The sequence below is a fragment of the Sycon ciliatum genome, chromosome 1, assembly GCF_964019385.1.
Source record: "Sycon ciliatum chromosome 1, ocSycCili1.1, whole genome shotgun sequence".
In the NCBI taxonomy this organism is placed as follows: Eukaryota; Metazoa; Porifera; class Calcarea; order Leucosolenida; family Sycettidae; genus Sycon; species Sycon ciliatum.
In genome coordinates this window covers 37759428-37778095 of record NC_088643.1, presented here as the reverse complement: position 1 = coordinate 37778095, position 18668 = coordinate 37759428, and the positions used below count along the sequence as shown (strand labels likewise).

Genomic DNA, 18668 nt, shown 5'->3' with positions numbered 1-18668 from the left:
GCCTTATCGACTTGATTCAATCCTATCGACTGATTATCGACTGATATTGGCCTCACACATGAACACCAGCACAGCATATTTACCCATACCTAAATGCACGTGCAGGGTCACACATCCATGCACAAGCAAACAGAAGCACACTGTGAGCACATTGTAGGTTTCAACGTTCAAACGGACCCATGCGGAATGTGTCTTGCACCGTACCTGTACTCGGCTGTGTGTTTAAAAAGCGAAACGGATTCAGGTGCCAAGTGTACTTCACAGTACAAGGCCTGAACTCACAGGACAAGTGCATGAATTACATGCACTTCTGGGCATTTACACGATTAAAGTCACCCAATGCTGTACAATTAAACTCATTAAAGTCATGTACTTTTTATTATCTATGCGAGTTGATAAGGGTTTTCCTTCTATCGACTCAACCTTATCGACTGGCCAGTCGACTTATCGACTCAGTTGTTTCACCCCTAAAAAAACCAAATGATATTGTCCGTTCCCGAAGGTAGTCTAATAAAAACGAACACAGTCGGCATACCTGGCCTTGGAAGAGGATGTAGAAAGAGAGGCCAAATGCGACGCCAAACATCAGGAACACAATTGATACCTAGGAGACAGCACATAACAGTTATATGGGAAATCACTCTGCATTGCTGCAAGAGATCATACCAGGTTGCTATTTACAAAACACAATTATTAGTATGAGAAAGTATGACCAGCCATGCAGGCATTACTGAACACATGGCCAGCAATCGAGGACATCTGAGAGTTGTAATTTTTGTACTCCTCTGAGGTGTGATTTTTGGCGTGCTGGGCCCAGCACAAGGAAGGCATCTGCAAAAAACTGCAGAAAATGGTTGTTGTTTGATCCTTTGGTGTAATCTTTGTTTCTAGTCGAAGCTAGTTGCTGTTTGGAGCAGAAACGCTGAAATTGACTATTTTCTGCATGTACTCATACATGTACTCATGTACTCAGGCATGCAGTCTCACTCGTGTGGTGATATTGTAGCACCTTTCCCTGCATGGGTCTTGGCACTCAGGCTGCTAGTGCTACTGTTCGCACCCTAGGCCCTGCACTGCTGTACCTCTGGCGCCTTGCACATAACACATTCACATGTCACCTTTCAAGCCGCCTTTGCAGCCAGCTTCCCTTTAAAAGCCATTGCGTTTTACTGATGATTCATTCTCATCTTTCGAAGAGTTGGTCTGCCTTGAGCAGGACACAACATGGCGCAGCGAAAGACACGAACCTCTGTCAACGCCAAGGCTGAGGAAGCAGCAGCAATCAACGACGGGTTGACAGAGCGGATGCAGCCAGGAACTCAAGAAGAAGGAAGCCTGCTGCAGTCTATCGTCCAATCCCTCAGCCAGCAGCAGCAGATTCTGCTTAGGCTCGCAATGGCGCAGTCAAGCCAGCCTGCCGGCAGCGGCCCGCCACCATCCACCTCAAGACAGCCAGAGGTAGGGCCGTGGGCCCGGAGAGCGGAAATACCCCACCTGCCCAGTCCAGACTCGATAGACCTAGCTGGTTTCCTCGAGTGGAAAGTCAAGTGGTCTGACTACGTGTCGTTGACTGGGCTATGCAGAGACGCAGGTACAGTTACACAGCAAGCAGTTCTCCGTACAGCTCTCAATGATGGTTGGGTGCGGCTGTGGCAGGCGGGCGTAGTTCCCATAGCCGACGGCGATGATGAGCGGGTTGCCATCCAGAAGCTGGAAGCTTTCCTGAGAAAGCGAAGAAACCCGTTACTGGACCGCAAGACCTTCCATGGCAGGAGCCAGAGACAAGGTGAGAGTATCAGCCAGTACTTCTCGGGTCTGTCTCAGCTGCATGATGCGTGCAGCTACCCAGATAGTCTGCAGTGCGGCAGATGTGGGTCACTGTGCGGCCATGAGGCCCAACTTCGGGAAACCCGGCTCCGCGACAGGCTCGTCTGTGGCCTAAGGGATCGAGCGATGCAACGACGGGTGCTCGAAGAAGAGTATGCCAGTGAGTTATCGCTCGATCGGGTCATGCAGATATGCTCTGCATACGAATCCTCTACCGATACGGAATCTGGCCTCGGTGAGCAGCTGCCCGACCTGGCGTTGGCGGCGGCAACTAAGTCCACTTACAAGCGTCAGCAGGCGCAGGCAAAGACGCTGAAGTCGGACGTAGGCACGTGCAGGTTTTGTGGGGAGACTCACCCCAAGGGCCAATGCAAGGCCTATAACCAGACATGCCGCTTGTGCCTCAAGGTGGGTCACTTTGCTAGGGTTTGTCGACAGCGGACCTCGCCCTCACCAGGAACGACGTCTGTCGACTCGCTGTTTGTCAACCAGGCTGGTCCTTCTAGGAACAAGCTGGTGACGGTTGGCGTCGCGATCCAGGGAGGATCGTCATGCGCTATCGGGTGGCTGCCGGACACGGGCGCGGATGTGGACGCCATCAGTCTTACCGACCTGGATGGTATCGACCCAAGCCTCAGGATGAATCTAGTGCCGGACACAGCTGATGTCAAGGCAGCTAACGGTACAGCTTTGGATTCCATGGGCAAGCTCGAGGCTCAGTTGTCTTTGAGCGACACTACCGCCGTGTCGACCCTGCACGTGTTCCGGCAGCTGAAGACACCTCTGCTCAGCAAGGACATGTGCATGAAGTTGCGGCTTCTCGAGGATGGATGGCCTCACTCCCGTCTAAGGGTACAAAGCGTGGCAAACATCTCCATCCCTCGGAAGCAAGCATCCGAAGTCGCAGACACGTCAGTAGGTACTGCGTCGACGGCGGCTGAGGAAATCCGACGTACCTTGCTGGAAGAGTTTCCAGAAGTGTTCTGTGATACCCCGCTCAAGCCCATGAGCGGTGAGCCGATGCGCATCGAGCTCATCAATGGCGCGTCGCCATGCCGCCTGTATCGCGCTCGCTCCATCCCATTCAGGTGGCGGGACGCTGTGCAGAACCAGCTGTCCGACATGGTGGGCAAGGGCGTCATTGAGAAGGTGCCTGTCGGCGAAGCATACACTTGGTGCCACCCACTGGTGGTGGTCCCTAAGAAGAATTCCAGTGAGCCGCGCATCACGGTGGACCTGACGGGTCTAAATACATGGGTCAAGAGGCCGGCATACCCAACCCCCAACCCGAGTACCTCGGGAAGTCGTCGCGTCGATCCCAATGGGGATGCAGTACTTCACCACCCTAGATTCTCGCCATGGCTACTGGCAGGTACCCCTCGACGACGATAGCACCAGGCTCACAACGTTCATGACGCCATGGGGTGCCTACCGTTTCAAGCGGAACGTCATGGGCTTGGTGTCGGCAGGTGACGAACACAACCGGAGAGGAGACGAAGTGTTCGCCGGGTTTTCGAATCTTCAGAAAGTGGTAGAGGATGTCATCGTGTACGACACTGAGCTTGAGGCGCACACCCAGAGGGTTCGCAATGTGCTCAAGCTTTGCTTGGAGAACCAAATCACACTGAACCGCCGCAAATTCGTCTTTGCGGCATCCAGAGCATCGTACTGCGGATTCGTGGTGACGCCGGACGGCTACAGTCCTGATCGAAGCTTGGTGGAGGATCTACACAACTTTCCAATCCCTACCAACCGCACTGATATCCGATCCTTCTGTGGACTCGTGCAGCAGTTCGACGCGTTCACGCCGCGACTAGCGGAGCTTCTATCCCCGATCCGCTCTCTGCTCTCTCCGAAGAATGAGTTTATCAGGGAGGATCCGCAGCAGCAGGCATTTACAGCTATACTAGAGGAGCTGGTAAGCCCTCGAGTGTTGGCTACCTTCGACCCTGCACGGCCGCTTCGTCTCGAGACAGACGCCTCGCAGTCAAACGGTCTCGGCATGGCACTGTGGCAGCAGCAAGTGGACGGGCGGTGGCGTCTAGTGCAATGTGCTTCACGGCACGTCACTGAGACCGAGGCCAGGTACTCTGCAACGGAGATTGAACTGCTGGCGGTAGTCTGGGCAGTCCACAAGGCTAGACTGTTCCTGGCCGGTGCTGATTTCGAGCTGCTAGTCGATCACAAGCCGCTCATTCCTATCCTGAATGCTAAGACGCTGGATGAGTTGACGTCTCCACGAATCGTGCGACTACGGGAGAAGCTGACGCCTTTTCGGTTCGTGGCTCAGTGGAGACCGGGTGCCGATCACAAGGTCGCAGATTGCCTGTCGAGACACCCAGTAAGTGCACCAGACCCTGACGATGAAGCTGGTGAGGAAGAAATCGAGCACTGCTACTGTGTTCTCCGTCAGCTGTCGCAAGAGGACGAGGAAACAGGCCATACAGTCCTCCCCGACCTTGGCATTACGAAGGTGCGGGCGGAGGGCTCGACGGACCCGGAATACCTCAAGCTGCTGAACGCCGTAAAGAACGGCTTTCCGGTGGACAAGGCTGCTCTGGACCTCGATCTGCACCCGTACTGGCAGGTTCGGCATGACCTGTCGGTCGAGGACGGCATAGTGTTGTTGGGCCACCGTATTGTCGTTCCCAGAAGGTTACGCCAGACCACGCTGGAGCAACTTCACGCTTCTCATCAGGGACAGACCCGCACACTCCGCAGGGCCAGGCAAGCAGTGTACTGGCCCCAGATCTCCAATGACGTTAAGAACGTCGTCCAGACTTGCAGATCCTGCATCACGCTGCTCCCCTCCCAACCTTCTGAGCCGCTCCTCTCTGACAGTCGTCCGTCCAGACCGTTCGAAGATGCAGCGGCGGACCTCTTCTCCCTAGGCGGCTTTGAGTACCTGGTTCTCACCGACAAGTTTTCCGGCTGGCCATTTGTTGGGCGTTATGGGAGGTCGGCTACCACGTCTGACGTCACCAAACATCTCGTTCAGTGGATGTCGGACGTTGGCGTTCCTACGCGCCTCACGACGGATGGTGGGCCGCAATTCAGATCTTCAGCGTTCGCTTCGTTCTGCTCAGAGTGGAACATTTGCCACGACCCCAGCAGCCCGTACAATCCTCGGTCAAATGGCGCGGCTGAGGCGGCGGTCAAGGCCATGAAGCACTTATTAATGAAAATTGGCAAAGGTGACGCCTATAACAGCAGTGCCTTCAGAGAAGGGTTGCTGGAGTGGCGTAACACGCCTGGTGCAGGAGGAGCAAGCCCGGCCCAGCTGCTGTTTGGAAGGCCAACGAGGACCAAGGTTCCCACACTTCCTGCAAATCTGCAGCAGTACGCTGCCCACAGCCACAGTGCTCCCCAGCAGGTCTCATCCCAGCTTGGCAAACCTCTGCCCCCTCTGCACGTAGGCGATAAGGTATGGATCCAGAACCAGTCTTCAAAACGCTGGGATATGGAAGGAACGGTCACAAAATGCACGAGAAGAGGACGGAGCTACACAGTGCAGACAGTGACGGGGTCCAGCTTCTGGCGGAACAGACGGTTCCTCCGGCCACGTGCATAGATTGACTGGGCATGCTTCTCTTGCGTTTTCCTTGTTGCGTGTGCGCTACGCTGTGATTTTCGAATTTCAGTTTCAGGATTTTCTTTGTGTTAGTGCTCCCAAGTCGCACTTAAGCCGAGGGGGCATGTGGTGATATTGTAGCACCTTTCCCTGCATGGGTCTTGGCACTCAGGCTGCTAGTGCTACTGTTCGCACCCTAGGCCCTGCACTGCTGTACCTCTGGCGCCTTGCACATAACACATTCACATGTCACCTTTCAAGCCGCCTTTGCAGCCAGCTTCCCTTTAAAAGCCATTGCGTTTTACTGATGATTCATTCTCATCTTTCGAAGAGTTGGTCTGCCTTGAGCAGGACACAACAACTCGTATTTTAGCTCTTTTTCTGGAATGGATGCTGCTCTGCGCCCCTTGGTGAACATTTCCTGCGCTCGTGGAGCAGCTGAAAAGGACCACTGGTATGTCTGGTTCCTGGTTTGAAAGTGGAGAGTCGACTTTTGTGCCTTGAAAAAGGAGTAGAGAGCGATAAAGGTACGTCTGTGGCTTATTTTTGAGTGCTCCTCGTACATTTTTGATCATGATAGAAATTCTCAGACCAAAGTCAGCGCGATGATGGCCGTACAGTTTTCTTGTGGATTTTTTAGTTGTTTCATCTCGTATCTATGTCAGTATCGTGATGGTGAAGTGGAGAGGGTGTTCGGCCGACTTTGCTTCGTCCTCGGTGAAAAGTGATCCTGAAAAAAAGGTCGATTCACAAAATTATGTTGATTTTGAATGTACGTGATGACATGCGATTGCTGGCTATGACTCACATAGTATGTGTTAGCTGCTCCCGGCTAATGATGCTCCCTCACACCGGAACACAGGGGTTTTATGATTGGATAATTAGAAGTATTCGATAAGAGTGTAAACAGAAGGAGAACAGGACAACGACAACTCAAGACTAGACTACAACAGAACTGGAGCATGCGCTCTTCTATGTGAGTGCTCATTGCCAAGGGGAACGAGCGGGAAATACGAATAGTGAGTACTGTATTCAGGTCGTAGCATACATACACCTATTACACTGTGCCCCCCTAGCTAAAATTCACGTCCACGGGAATGAACGAAATACCTAGGAAACAACAAAAGAAAACAAACCAAATAATAAACTCAGTCCAGGACATAGTCAGCTAGTCGAGCAGGTGCAGTGCGGACACGGCCAGAACGACGAGAAACAGGAGAAGAAGTACGGACCGGATCAGACGACGGCGGCTGTAGCGGCGGAACGCAGCGTGGCAAATCATCATCGGACAGCGTAATCGGGTCAGGACGAGAAGCAGTAACGGCAGGCGGGTGACAGTCGGGAGGACGGGAAACGGCTTCAGGCGGACGAACAAACTTGCCACTGGCAGCATCATATCGGGTGAAACACTCAGACAGAGCAGGATCAGCATACGGAGCAAGAAGACTCTGAGGCTTGAAACAATCAGGTGACGACGGTCCAGCGGCAGAGGAACCAGGAGGACGAACAAAAACGGCCGGAGGAATAATCTCGGCAGCCGGAGGAACATCAGCAGCAAGTGGCATTTCATCAGCAGCTGACAACGGAACATCACGGGCAAGAGGCGGCGGACTCGGCGGAGGAGACGGTGCAGCATCTTGCGGCGGCGTTGGTGCCAGTGGCGGAGACTCACTGTGCACATGTGCTTCAGGTTCGGCTAGCAAGCGCGACAGACCATCAGCATTCAGATGTTGGCGACCTGGACGGTGGACGACTCGGAATTCATATTCGGATAAACAGTCAAGCCAACGTGCTTTCCGTCCGCGGGGTTCCTTCAGGTTCCGGAGTGCAGTCAACGCAGTATTGTCCGTCCTGGCAACAAATGGTCGTGCCAACAAGTAGTGCCTGAAATACTCCGCAAAATAGACCAGAGCAAGGGCCTCACGATCGCTAGCATCGTAGTTGCGCTCAGCTTTCGTCAGTACACGGCTGCCGTACCCAATTGGTCGCTCAGTTCCATCCTGGATCTGGCTGAGGACTGCACCAATCGACACATTGCTCGCATCGGTGTCCAGAATGAATGCACCTGCTGAATCTTCAAACTGGGGGTACGCCATCACCGGCGCACTGGCAAGCGAACGCTTCAGAGCCTGGAACGCCGCTTCGCAAGCTTTCGCCCACGCAAAGCGAGCATTCTTGCCTGTCAGAGCAGTCAGCGGAGCAGCACGCTGGGCGAACCCACGGATGAAGCGGCGATAATATCCAGCGAAGCCAAGGAACTCGCGGACAGCTGTGACAGATTTCGGAGTCTTCCAGTTCCTGACCGCGACGAGTTTGGCTTCATTCGGGGAGATGCCCTCCGCTGACACGCGGTGTCCTAAGAAAGTGACCTCCTCCTGGAAGAAGGAGCATTTCTTCAGATTGAACCGCAGTCCAGCGGACCGAACTCGCGCGAACACGGGCAGCAGAATCTGGAGTTGGCCAGACAGCGTTTCGCTGGCATTCAGGACATCATCAAAGAACACACGGCAGAATGGCTGGGCCGGTGTGTTACACAAGCCACTCAGGACTGCTTCCATTACGCGCTGAAATGTCGCTGGGCCATTCCTGCAGCCCATCGGCAGAACATTAAACTCAAACAAGCCCAGTGGCGTGGTAAATGACGTCTTAGCCTTGTCGCTTCCTTCCATTGCTATTTGCCAGTACCCTGACGCTAAGTCAAGGGACGTGAAATACCGACAGCCAGACAGGGAATCAAGCATGTCATCCGCCCGGGGAATCGGGTAAGCATCAGGCTCGGTGACAGAGTTCAACTTCCTGTAGTCGATACAGAGTCGAAGAGAGCCATCCTTCTTTGGCACCAATACTATGGGTGATGCCCACGGACTAATCGATTCTTGTATTATGCCTTGCTTTAACAGCGTATTCAGTAGATCTTGCAGAGCCTTCCGGCGGTGATATGGAATCCGCCTGGTAGGTTGTTTTATAGGGTTATTTTGTCCTGTGTTAATTTTATGAGGGAATATGTCACAGTAGCCATAGTCATCATCATGCAAGATAAATAAATCGTGGTTATCATGAAGTAGTTCAGTGAGCGTGCGAGACTGTTCTGTGGAGAGATGTTTTTGTGCGTTGATATATTCATCGATGACTTTCTTGCGTTGCTCAGTTAGCGGGATCGGGTCGGGTGAAACTGAGGAAACCATAGCTTCAGTGTCGTCAATATGTTCACAATCTGTAGGAATTTGATGAAGTTCGGCAACATTGGTATTTTTATGAATGAGTATAGGATGATTTGCATGATTTTCAACAGCCACAACCACACGTGTTTGGTTAGGGCCGACAGTTACAAGACTAGGAGTCACTGCCACATCTGGATGCTTCGCCATAAAGGACTCCAATGGATCTGCCACGCAATCCATCGCAACCGTGCACACATCAACAGCTGCACAAGGCACCAAGACAACATGTCCTGCAGGTACCGACAACTCCATCTCAAACACCACACGAGATGAGTATACCACAGGGTCGGCCACACTTTCGGGCGCACACGCCGGGACAACGCCAGGTTGAGCCATGGGTTCAACAACCCGTGCAGACAATGAATCGTCAAGGGCAACACGAGAAGAATACGACGAAACAGGTACATCGTCGGAGCATGCATCAGAATGAGGAGTATGAGTATTACATGAGGGGGAAGTATTACGCGGAACAATACGATCATAGGGCGTACGTGACGGAGGACACCCGGAACCAGAAACATGCAACGGAACAGACACATCGCCAAACATCACAACACCACGAGCAATATCTAATACACCACCATGCTGCAACAAAAAATCGGAACCAAGAATCATGTCGCAGTGAATACCAGGAGACACAACAACCGTGTGCTGGAAAGACAGATTTCCTAGCGACATACACAGATCCATGGATCCAACGACAGGAAGTTGTGCGCCATTGACTGCACACAACCGCGGAGCAGACTCTAGAGGAGGTCGCTCTGTCAAATTAGGCAACAATTTAGAATGCACTAACGACACACTTGAACCAGAATCAACAAGAGCAACAACAGGAGACGAAGACGAAGAAGAAAGACAAACATCAACGTGCACAATAATGGGTGAGATCGCACCACATACCTCCTCGAGGGGCTCCACTCGGACGACTGACGGCGGCCCCGTGTCACCAGTCCAACCTAGTTTTTTGCGTGCGGGCAAGATGCAATGAAGTGGCCCTCTTCACCACATCCATGGCACACTCCACGCACAGGCCTCGCAAAACTCTGGCCACGACCACGACTAGGCGCACCAGCACCAGCACCACGAGCAACAAAACGGACATGGTCTTGCTGGGGTCGGGTGGGGCGATACAGACTCACGCTCTCCATTTTCGCCTCCAAAGCAGAGAGACGCGAATCAAACCTCGACAAAAGCGAAGCCAACTGGTCTCGCTCAGATTCCGACTTCAGTGGACCGACTGCTGTGTAGGGGTCACGACCATGAGCAGTGCGACGGGGCTTCACTTCCGGAGCAGCAGCAAATACGGGCTGTGCGTACTGGTGAGGTACGGTGCGGGCCTGCTCGCGAGCATAAATAGCACCTACCTCGATGGCCTTTTGGACCGCCGCATCCAAATCAGTGGGCCGAGGTGACGCCAACGCCAAGCGCAAATCCTTCAATGCCTGGCCATCAATAAAAAGTTGCAAAAGCATTGAATCAAGCAGTGCACCTTGTTGTCCTGGGTAGGCTCGACGAGCGAGCCGACGAAGTTCCGTGGCATACCCGTGCTGAGTTTCACTCGCCAGCTTCACTCGCTGGCGAAGACTGGCCTCGTGCATCAATGCTTGCTGGGGCGGCTCAAGACGGACATGCAGAGCCTCGACTGTGTCGGAAAAGTTCATGTCAGGCGTTTGAGTTAGAATTTCGGTGAACATCTCATGAGCTGTACCAACAAGGCGAGCAGGTAGTAGCCGTAGCTTTTGTTCGTCGTCGTACCCACTCAGCTCGCATGTGTGGACGAAATGCCTCATGTACGTGGTGAAATCTTGGCCTGGCTGATTTCCGAATGTCTCAGGAAGCAAGACCGGCTTCGGCAGTGGACGTGCATGTGGTGTGTCTGTGTCCGGCAAACGAAAACGATGGGACAACCCTTGTACCGGCGAACTCTCGCGCTCTTCAGCAATGTTCATGTCACAGCCAGCTTCAGCGAAGCTACGCTCTAGCTTTTCTTGTCTCTTGGATTTCGCTGAACGGCCCATTGTGAAAAAAAATTGTTTTTGTATTTTTGAATTTTCGAAAAAAAATTATCTGCAAAAATTTCCCGTGGACTCGATCGACTATCGATCTCAATCTATTACGTAACCTATCGTGCGTAGCGGCAAACAACTAAATTTGGCAGAGACAATTCCAAATAGGCAACTACGAGTACTCTACGGACACAGTGTAGCTAGACTCTACTACCCAGCTAGCAGATATCCTAACAAGACACTAGACAGCAGCCAGTATGCACAAAACACGGACACAGAAAATGTTCCGAAAATGTTTGGCCAGACAGGTTGGCGCCAATGCTTGACCTATGGACTGTAAACCATGGTAAACAATGCATGCAACAAGAAAACGACGAGCAGAAAGAAACACAATGCAGAAAGGAAAATAATGACGAAGAGAGTGGATGAGGATATGGTTTCACTTGCGTGGGCCTTCGTGGTTCTTCATAGTCGGCGATCTCCGAAGGCGTACATACTTCGCCAGCGATGTAGTGGTGGACGTTTTCCGCTGCCACCAGTGTTAGCTGCTCCCGGCTAATGATGCTCCCTCACACCGGAACACAGGGGTTTTATGATTGGATAATTAGAAGTATTCGATAAGAGTGTAAACAGAAGGAGAACAGGACAACGACAACTCAAGACTAGACTACAACAGAACTGGAGCATGCGCTCTTCTATGTGAGTGCTCATTGCCAAGGGGAACGAGCGGGAAATACGAATAGTGAGTACTGTATTCAGGTCGTAGCATACATACACCTATTACATATGCACATTATTATACAGGCACACAGATATCAGCATCGCTGCACACTCACTTAGTATGCACATCATGTTTGTTAGAGTAAATCATGCCCGGTCGTAGACACCGGCCGGACAGCTTACCCGTAAACAGGGTAAAGGTAGCTAAGTGTTGCATCGTCGCTCAGAATGATATAGCGATTGTACTTATGCATTCAACTCACATGCACACTTCTCTCACCTCTAACAATGTCTGGAGAACAGATTTGAACATGACGACATAAATCCCCAAGAAGCTGAACCTGTTTTTTTCCAAGCATTGATACAATCACAAAACTAGTAAGAGATGACCAAATAGATGAATGCACGGATGGGAGAAAATGTACTGAATGTGAGATTGATGGATTGGTGGATGCAGTAGATGAATTTTTAGCTTTAGTCTGACCTTAGCTCACATGGGCAAGGCGTCATAACTAGATCAGGAAAGACAGACAGACAGACAGACCGATAGACAGATAGAGAGACAGCCAGATAGACAGATGTACAAATAGAGAGGAGATGTTTACGGACTAAACGTTAGCATAGTAGCACAATATTCATCCTGAAGTAATGCAGTGTAAAGAAGCACTGTCTTCCAAATGACCCCCTCCCACACATACACACACACACACACACACACACACACACATACGTGTATGCACGCGCTCATGCACATGCACACACGCACCATGCGCATGCACAAGCACACATGCACCCCCCCCCCCCCCCACACACACACACGCACGTGCACAGTTTCTCACCTCTGGATGAAAAGCACCAAGTCAAACCATGCCAGGAAAACTGCCACCGCACCACATTTCCATTGCCAATCAGTGGGTTGTAGACCAAGGCGTCCAGGCCAGACAAAGCACAGGGTTAAGATGTACAGTGACCACTCCAGAACACTGTCTCCGATATCATTCAAGTATGCACGTCTCTGCAGGAAACAGCACAGAACAGGAAATCTCAGGAGAGGAAATCTCACAACTCAAAACACATGTTTTTTACCTATTAAATTTTTTGTTTTGTTTTGAAAGTACAGTTATCTTAGGAACAGGTCCCATACATTGGTGGCATATCGAATCTTGCAATGATGCTTCCAGATGCTCATATTGACAGGTGTGGAGCATGGAACAGTTTCGTGCAGGCAATGCACCCATGAGTTTCACACTTCACTTAAGTGCATGCAGCACACCCTGTACTGTCACAATCATATCACTTCTGTTGACTGCATGCCCAATTCTGAGCCCACTTCAACCCTGTTGCAGGGAATCCTGCCAGAGAGCACTTTTGGCTAGTTTTGGTCGCTGTCTGCAGGTCAGATATGGCACTTGGTACACTAAAAGTCGGTCGCTGGTCGAGGAATGGTATCTTGCTCCCTAAATATGGGCTGGGGGATTTGCAGAGTGGAAGTTTCGATGGACTTCTTGTATGCTATGGATGGCAGTTGTAAGACAGTCAATGGTCAAGTCAAGTCAGCTGGAAAATCACTGGAAAATCACTGAAAAATCACTGGAAAGTCACTGGAAATCACAAGCTTCCACGCAGGGAGTGAGCAACACACAACTCTTGAGGCAAAATATTATATTATTATGTTTTTATAAAAGACTTTATTTTGGTGAGTCATCCGGGGCGAGATTCGAAGGTACAGTTTCGAAAACAGTGATATTCATCGGCAGGAGAAGTGGATCAGGTACTAGTATTCAGCAGTGAGTGTCAAGAGTGATTAATGATAGCTTGCATGCCGTCCTACCGGTAGGACCACGGGTCCTACCGGTAGGACCCAAGAAATCGAGCTGCAAACTTGAGTGCTTTTGGTTGAGAAATTTCTTGAAACAATCGTTGAGATGAGGTCTTTGTCAGGCCAAGTAATGGCTCAAAATGCAAGGCTATGTCCAGTGCATTGCGTATGCGCAATTTTATCGATTGTCAAAATGGCAGCACATAATCCTGTCGGTGCGCTAGCAACTCTGTCCAAAGTGAATTTTGACCATGGCACATCAATCGTGGTGAGGTCCTAATGTTTTTATTAGCTTGCTAAGGCAGTGGAATGCATTATTCCATACTCAGTTTCCATGGTTACCATGGGCTGTTACCATGGAATTTCGTAGTATGCCTTGTGCGATCACGTCTAAAATGTGTGGACTCTTTCATTAGCCCCTTAGCAACAGTTAAGGGTCAAGTTTTAGGTCAATGTTAGAACAGAGGCCATGCAGCATGTCTGTGTATGATGGTCCTACCGGTAGGTCCTACCGGTAGGACCGAGGTCTATGCAAGCTATCATTAACTGGCAGCAGGAGCCTGAAATTAATACCAGTGCACCCCAGGACTCAAACAATCCCGGGCTGATCAGTGCAATACTCTGGTTGGATCTAGGGAGACTCTCTTGCATTATTACCGTGATGGCTAGGAACCAAGGCAATCAGGGAGTCGTAATTGTTACACTCTCGTGGTGTAAATTTTGGCCTGGGTCAAGCACCGCAAGGACCAGCCTTCTGCCAAAAGATCTGAAAGCAATGGTCATTGTTTGATCCTTTGGCAGGAATGCGTATGTGTGATCCGTACCCATCTTTCAAGTGGTTGTAGAGCTTGTTTGAACTTTGAAATGATATGGAACAGTCATGTGTGAGCTACAGCGGGAACATTGGCATACCTGAGGCAGCCAGTGACACATGGTAACACCGAAAGATATGAGAACACTTCAATGGTCATCACTGATATATCCACCTGTGCATGACCACATCAACAAAGATTGAACTAAACCGAGCACTTTTCTGCGTTTCGGTATAGACACCGGTGTTCGGGTATAGACACCGGTGTTCGGGTACAGACACCGGTGTTCGGGTATAGACACCGGTGGCCAGATGTTACCTTCAAAACAATGATAATGAGCTCCTTGAGCATCTGGACCAAGGCAAAGACGCTGAGAACCGTTTGACTGATATAGGATGATGGAGGAGGCGCCTGCATGGAAAAGCAGACAGCATAACAAGACAAAAATTTGCACTGACATGACAGTAGGAAATAGTGGTAGCAAGTCAAGGGTCAAGTCAGGGAGGGGGGGGGGGGAGCATGCGGGAGCAGCCAACTTCCTTATAACATGAGAGTGTTGTGAAAATCGGGTAGTCTGTCTTTTACCAATGGGCAAGACGTTGTTGACATTCGGGGCTTCATAGCTTTTCAACATGATACATGCAACACGTCAGTGAAAACCCATTTATTGGTCTTCTCAAGCGCAATAACCGTATTGTTGTACCATTTTTTTTAAAGCGTGAAGATCATTAGAAAATCCTATATGTAGATTGTGTTCTAGTCCGATCGACCAATTGGCACATGTGCAGAAACATGCGAAGGATTAGCATTATGAAAGGCATCAAGTGATATCCTAAAAGAAAAGAAAAACGGAGATACCTAGATCAGATCCGCTACCAAAATAATCCATGGCTGATGATCCCGGTTGCTGCATCCATGCTACCCTCACACCCGGTTACAAGTTCCCAACAACTTGTGCTATCAGCACAGCCGCACAGTGATTTCTTTCTGGCTCCTAGTGGCTCTTGCATCTCTAAGATTTACATATTACTTCTGCATATGCATTACATGCTATGATCGCGCTGGCTCCATCCCTTATCTCCTTAGCTACCAACCCCCCTCCCGGTGCGTCTGCCCAGTGCTGACTCCGAGACCCACGGTCGGACGAGCTGCCCAGGCCTCGCCACCACTGCCGTTTCTGTGCTGCTTTCTCGATACATACGTATGTACACTATATATCATGTGCACATTCACATGTCTGAAGGTTTGTGGGTTTTCAATAAAAATAATAATCATAATAGTAAAGTCTAATGAGGCGGCCAACTACAGTCCATTTCAAAACTATAGACGCGTAGGGTTTTTGAAATATTTCAAATTTGGCTGGAACTTTTTGAGAATAGTTTTCGGAATATTGCTCAGGTCCGCTCCACAATTACTCTCATATAGTTTCTAAACGATTGGATAACAGACGCCCAATTTGGAAAATTTATGCACAAAGTGATCACAGATTTTATGTGGTATAGATGCTGGCATAACGGTTTTTGCCTACGTACGCCTCGTCTATAGCCGTTTTGAAATGGACTGTAAGCCCGGGTGCAAAATGACATTCACCAAACCTCTACAAACCCGTACAGCAACGGCTATGAATGTATACTAGTACAGTCCGCTATGTACGGGTTTCAACCATTAATCAGAATCATGGTAAGTTGACCACCTGTTGCTGGCTCTTTGCCACCGACTTTCGCTCCCTACACTTAGCATGGGTTACCACTGATTTAGCACTTCACTTCAGCACTTCACTTCAACACTGCAAAGATGTTAATAAAGTTGTACTAGATCTGTGAGCCTCCACCTACCTCTACACATACTCACTGATCATTTCTACACATACTCAATCATTTCTACACATACTCAATCATTTCTACACATACTCAATCATTTCTACACATACTCAATCATTTCTACACATACTCAATCATTTCTACACATACTCAATCATTTCTACACATACTCAATCATTTCTACACATACTCAATCATTTCTACACATACTCAATCATTTCTACACATACTCAATCATTTCTACACATACTCAATCATTTCTACACATACTCAATCATTTCTACACATACTCAATCAGTTCTACACATACTCAATCATTTCTACACATACACTGCATACACTGCATGCACTGTATACACTCTATGCGCAGAGATGTAAAAATGCACGCACACAGGCCGATATGCGATATGTACTCACGGGGACTACAAACGGAGAGCTGCAAGCAGTGGTTTGAATACTGACGTCCTGGCTGAAGATGATGCCCCATTCTCCGCTGGCAAGGGTACATGAAGAATTGTAGCGGAGGTCTGTGCATACTTCGACAAGTCTCCCCCGCCGCTCGTAGACAGTGATGAAATCACCTGTTGCATAGTACGCCGGCCCAACACAACCAATGATGTAGTTTGTTTGGTTAGGGCTCCACTCCGTCGGCGGACAAGTGTAGTTAGCACTGGATGCGAACAGTGTATTGTCAATGGCGGCTACAGGAGACTCACACTCATACTCAAATTTGAGAGCGCGGCACGGATAGTTGGCATTCACAATGGAGTTACGGATTAAGTAGTGGAAGTTCGCCGTGCGGCTATCGGAAATTGAACACTGCACGGAACTGTAGGCAACGTACTTGGCATCGCGTTCCGTAGCAAAGGCGGTGTCCTGTAAGGTGAGTGCGTCCTGCTGGTGCTTAGTCTTGTTGTTGGCAACGTAGACTGTCAGAAAACTGATGAAGATGATGTACACCAGGAGGTTGGTGAGGAACACCCACTTGCCAAAAGTACGCCTGTGTGTGTGCAAAGGAAGAAAAGATAACATTGGCAATTGAAGTTAACGCGGTGGCAGACAGCACATGGCACAATTACTGAGTCTTTACACTGTCAAATTGCATACAGTCTCCGACCACCTTACGTCCACAGAATACAGCGGGAATTCGACCATTTTCTACCGGTCCCGCGAAAGTCTCCCCCTCCGGCGCACGTACAAATATCCCAGACCACCTCAGAAATGAAACCTCTTTGCTCGGTACTGAAGTTGGTCGGATGTATGATTTCAGAGACCACCTGTGTCCAAAGATTGGGATAGGAAAATTCCATGTGTGGTCACGGAATCAGGTTTAACTTATCGGGAGTAGCTAGTGGAATATTGCTCCACTGCCATCTAAAGTAGCTGTTCTATAGAGCCATTCTAGCAAGCCATGGCGCGACTAAAGACGGCAATGGTCCACTGAAACGAAGAATTTCTCTGAAGTCCAGTCATCATACAACTGAATAACAACATGATCAGACATGCAGAGGGTATTGCAGTGTAGCTGGGAGTCGGGCACATACTCGTACAGTATGTAGACTGCAATCGTCTGTACTCAATACCGAGTAAGCAGAGATCAATGTAACAGCTTATCATTGTGCAGTACAGCCAGCCATGAGCAACATCTGCTGTCGGCGACCATCTACCATCAGGCACTGTTTGCGGCATACACCGATGGTTTCACACACAAACTAATCTCTCCAGGATGGGCAGCCACAGTGACAGTGTGTGCGAGCAGTGACCATGACTTTGTGTGAAAATGGTGAATGCCAACCTGGTGCAAGCGACCGCTGCCTACAATGTAGATTCAGTGAGGCGTGTAGGCACAACAACTTTCTTGAAAGCGCAAGCTCACAGCCTGCCTACCAGAGTAACATACTGACTTGCCAGCGGCATCAGACTGACATGAGACTCGATCCTGTCCAGCGTGCGAGAAAGTGAGAAGCCATTTGATTTGTTGCAGGCAGGCATAGTGGGATGCTCTAAGACCCTGATTTAGAAACAGAGGGTGCCAGGTTCAAGTCTGTCCTGCTTGGAAGCGGAAGGATTTTTCCAGCCATATTGCGACCCACAGTTAATTTGGGAACTCGTGGCCTGGCACGAGGAAAACATGGATGCAGTGAATGGGATTTTCGGTCTTTGACCATTTACTGGTGAGCTGATCTACTAATCTCCCATCGCTTTAGGAGCTGCATCTGCGCCTTGATCCTTGAAGGTTGGTGGTGTTCCTACGGATGCAGAAAACTCGGCGTCTAGCCAAGTCGGACGCGGACCCTGAATTTTTTTATTTGTTCGCCGACATACTAGTTCTGTGGATATCTAGTACCATCAGTTGTCATGCTTTGATGGTCCTTTGAGTATACGGAAGTTTAAAACGCTTCAATCGGGTAGGCCAGGTTTGCACCAACCATGCTAACCCTTGTGGCAACCACATTAGGCTGCACCAAGGGGTGGTTAACACTGCTGACGCCGGCTGCAGGTTAGGTCCATCACTGCTCTGCACTTACCATTTGTACTTCATGAGTGCCTGTGTCAGTCGATGAGACAGTAAATTCTCAGTCTTCTCAGTCACCATCAGCTGCAATAGGCAACAGAGCAAGAAGGAGATGTGTCTTCTATTTGAATTCTACCCGGAGAAGAACAGTTGCCCACGTAGAGGAGAAGGACAGTTGCTCCAATAGAGGAACAGCAGACCATTAGGCCTATGTCTTCAACATCATTTAGAGACCCCGTGATAATGTTAATTTTAGAATAGCATCAAGTATGAGACGGATCATGAAGTACACTTGTACAAGGATGAATCCCGTACTTACGTCCACAGGCTTAGACTCAATGTAGTCTTCTGGCTGTT

At 49.8% G+C, this 18668-nt stretch overlaps 1 protein-coding gene across 1 annotated transcript in view; it reads right to left on the bottom strand.

The window, feature by feature from the left end:
* LOC135824417 (transient receptor potential cation channel subfamily A member 1-like) overlaps nucleotides 1–18668 on the bottom strand; it is a 49164-nt gene that overhangs the window by 8848 nt on the left and 21648 nt on the right. Inside the window, exons 18-24 of the mRNA XM_065337154.1 lie at nucleotides 18631–18668; nucleotides 18325–18395; nucleotides 16214–16796; nucleotides 14295–14387; nucleotides 12185–12360; nucleotides 11626–11686; nucleotides 536–604 (exon numbers count right to left, since the gene is read on the bottom strand). The exon at nucleotides 18631–18668 is cut by the window's right edge and continues 49 nt beyond it. Coding sequence (XP_065193226.1) covers nucleotides 536–604; nucleotides 11626–11686; nucleotides 12185–12360; nucleotides 14295–14387; nucleotides 16214–16796; nucleotides 18325–18395; nucleotides 18631–18668 — 1091 coding nt within the window. The remainder of the gene's footprint in view (nucleotides 1–535; nucleotides 605–11625; nucleotides 11687–12184; nucleotides 12361–14294; nucleotides 14388–16213; nucleotides 16797–18324; nucleotides 18396–18630) is intronic.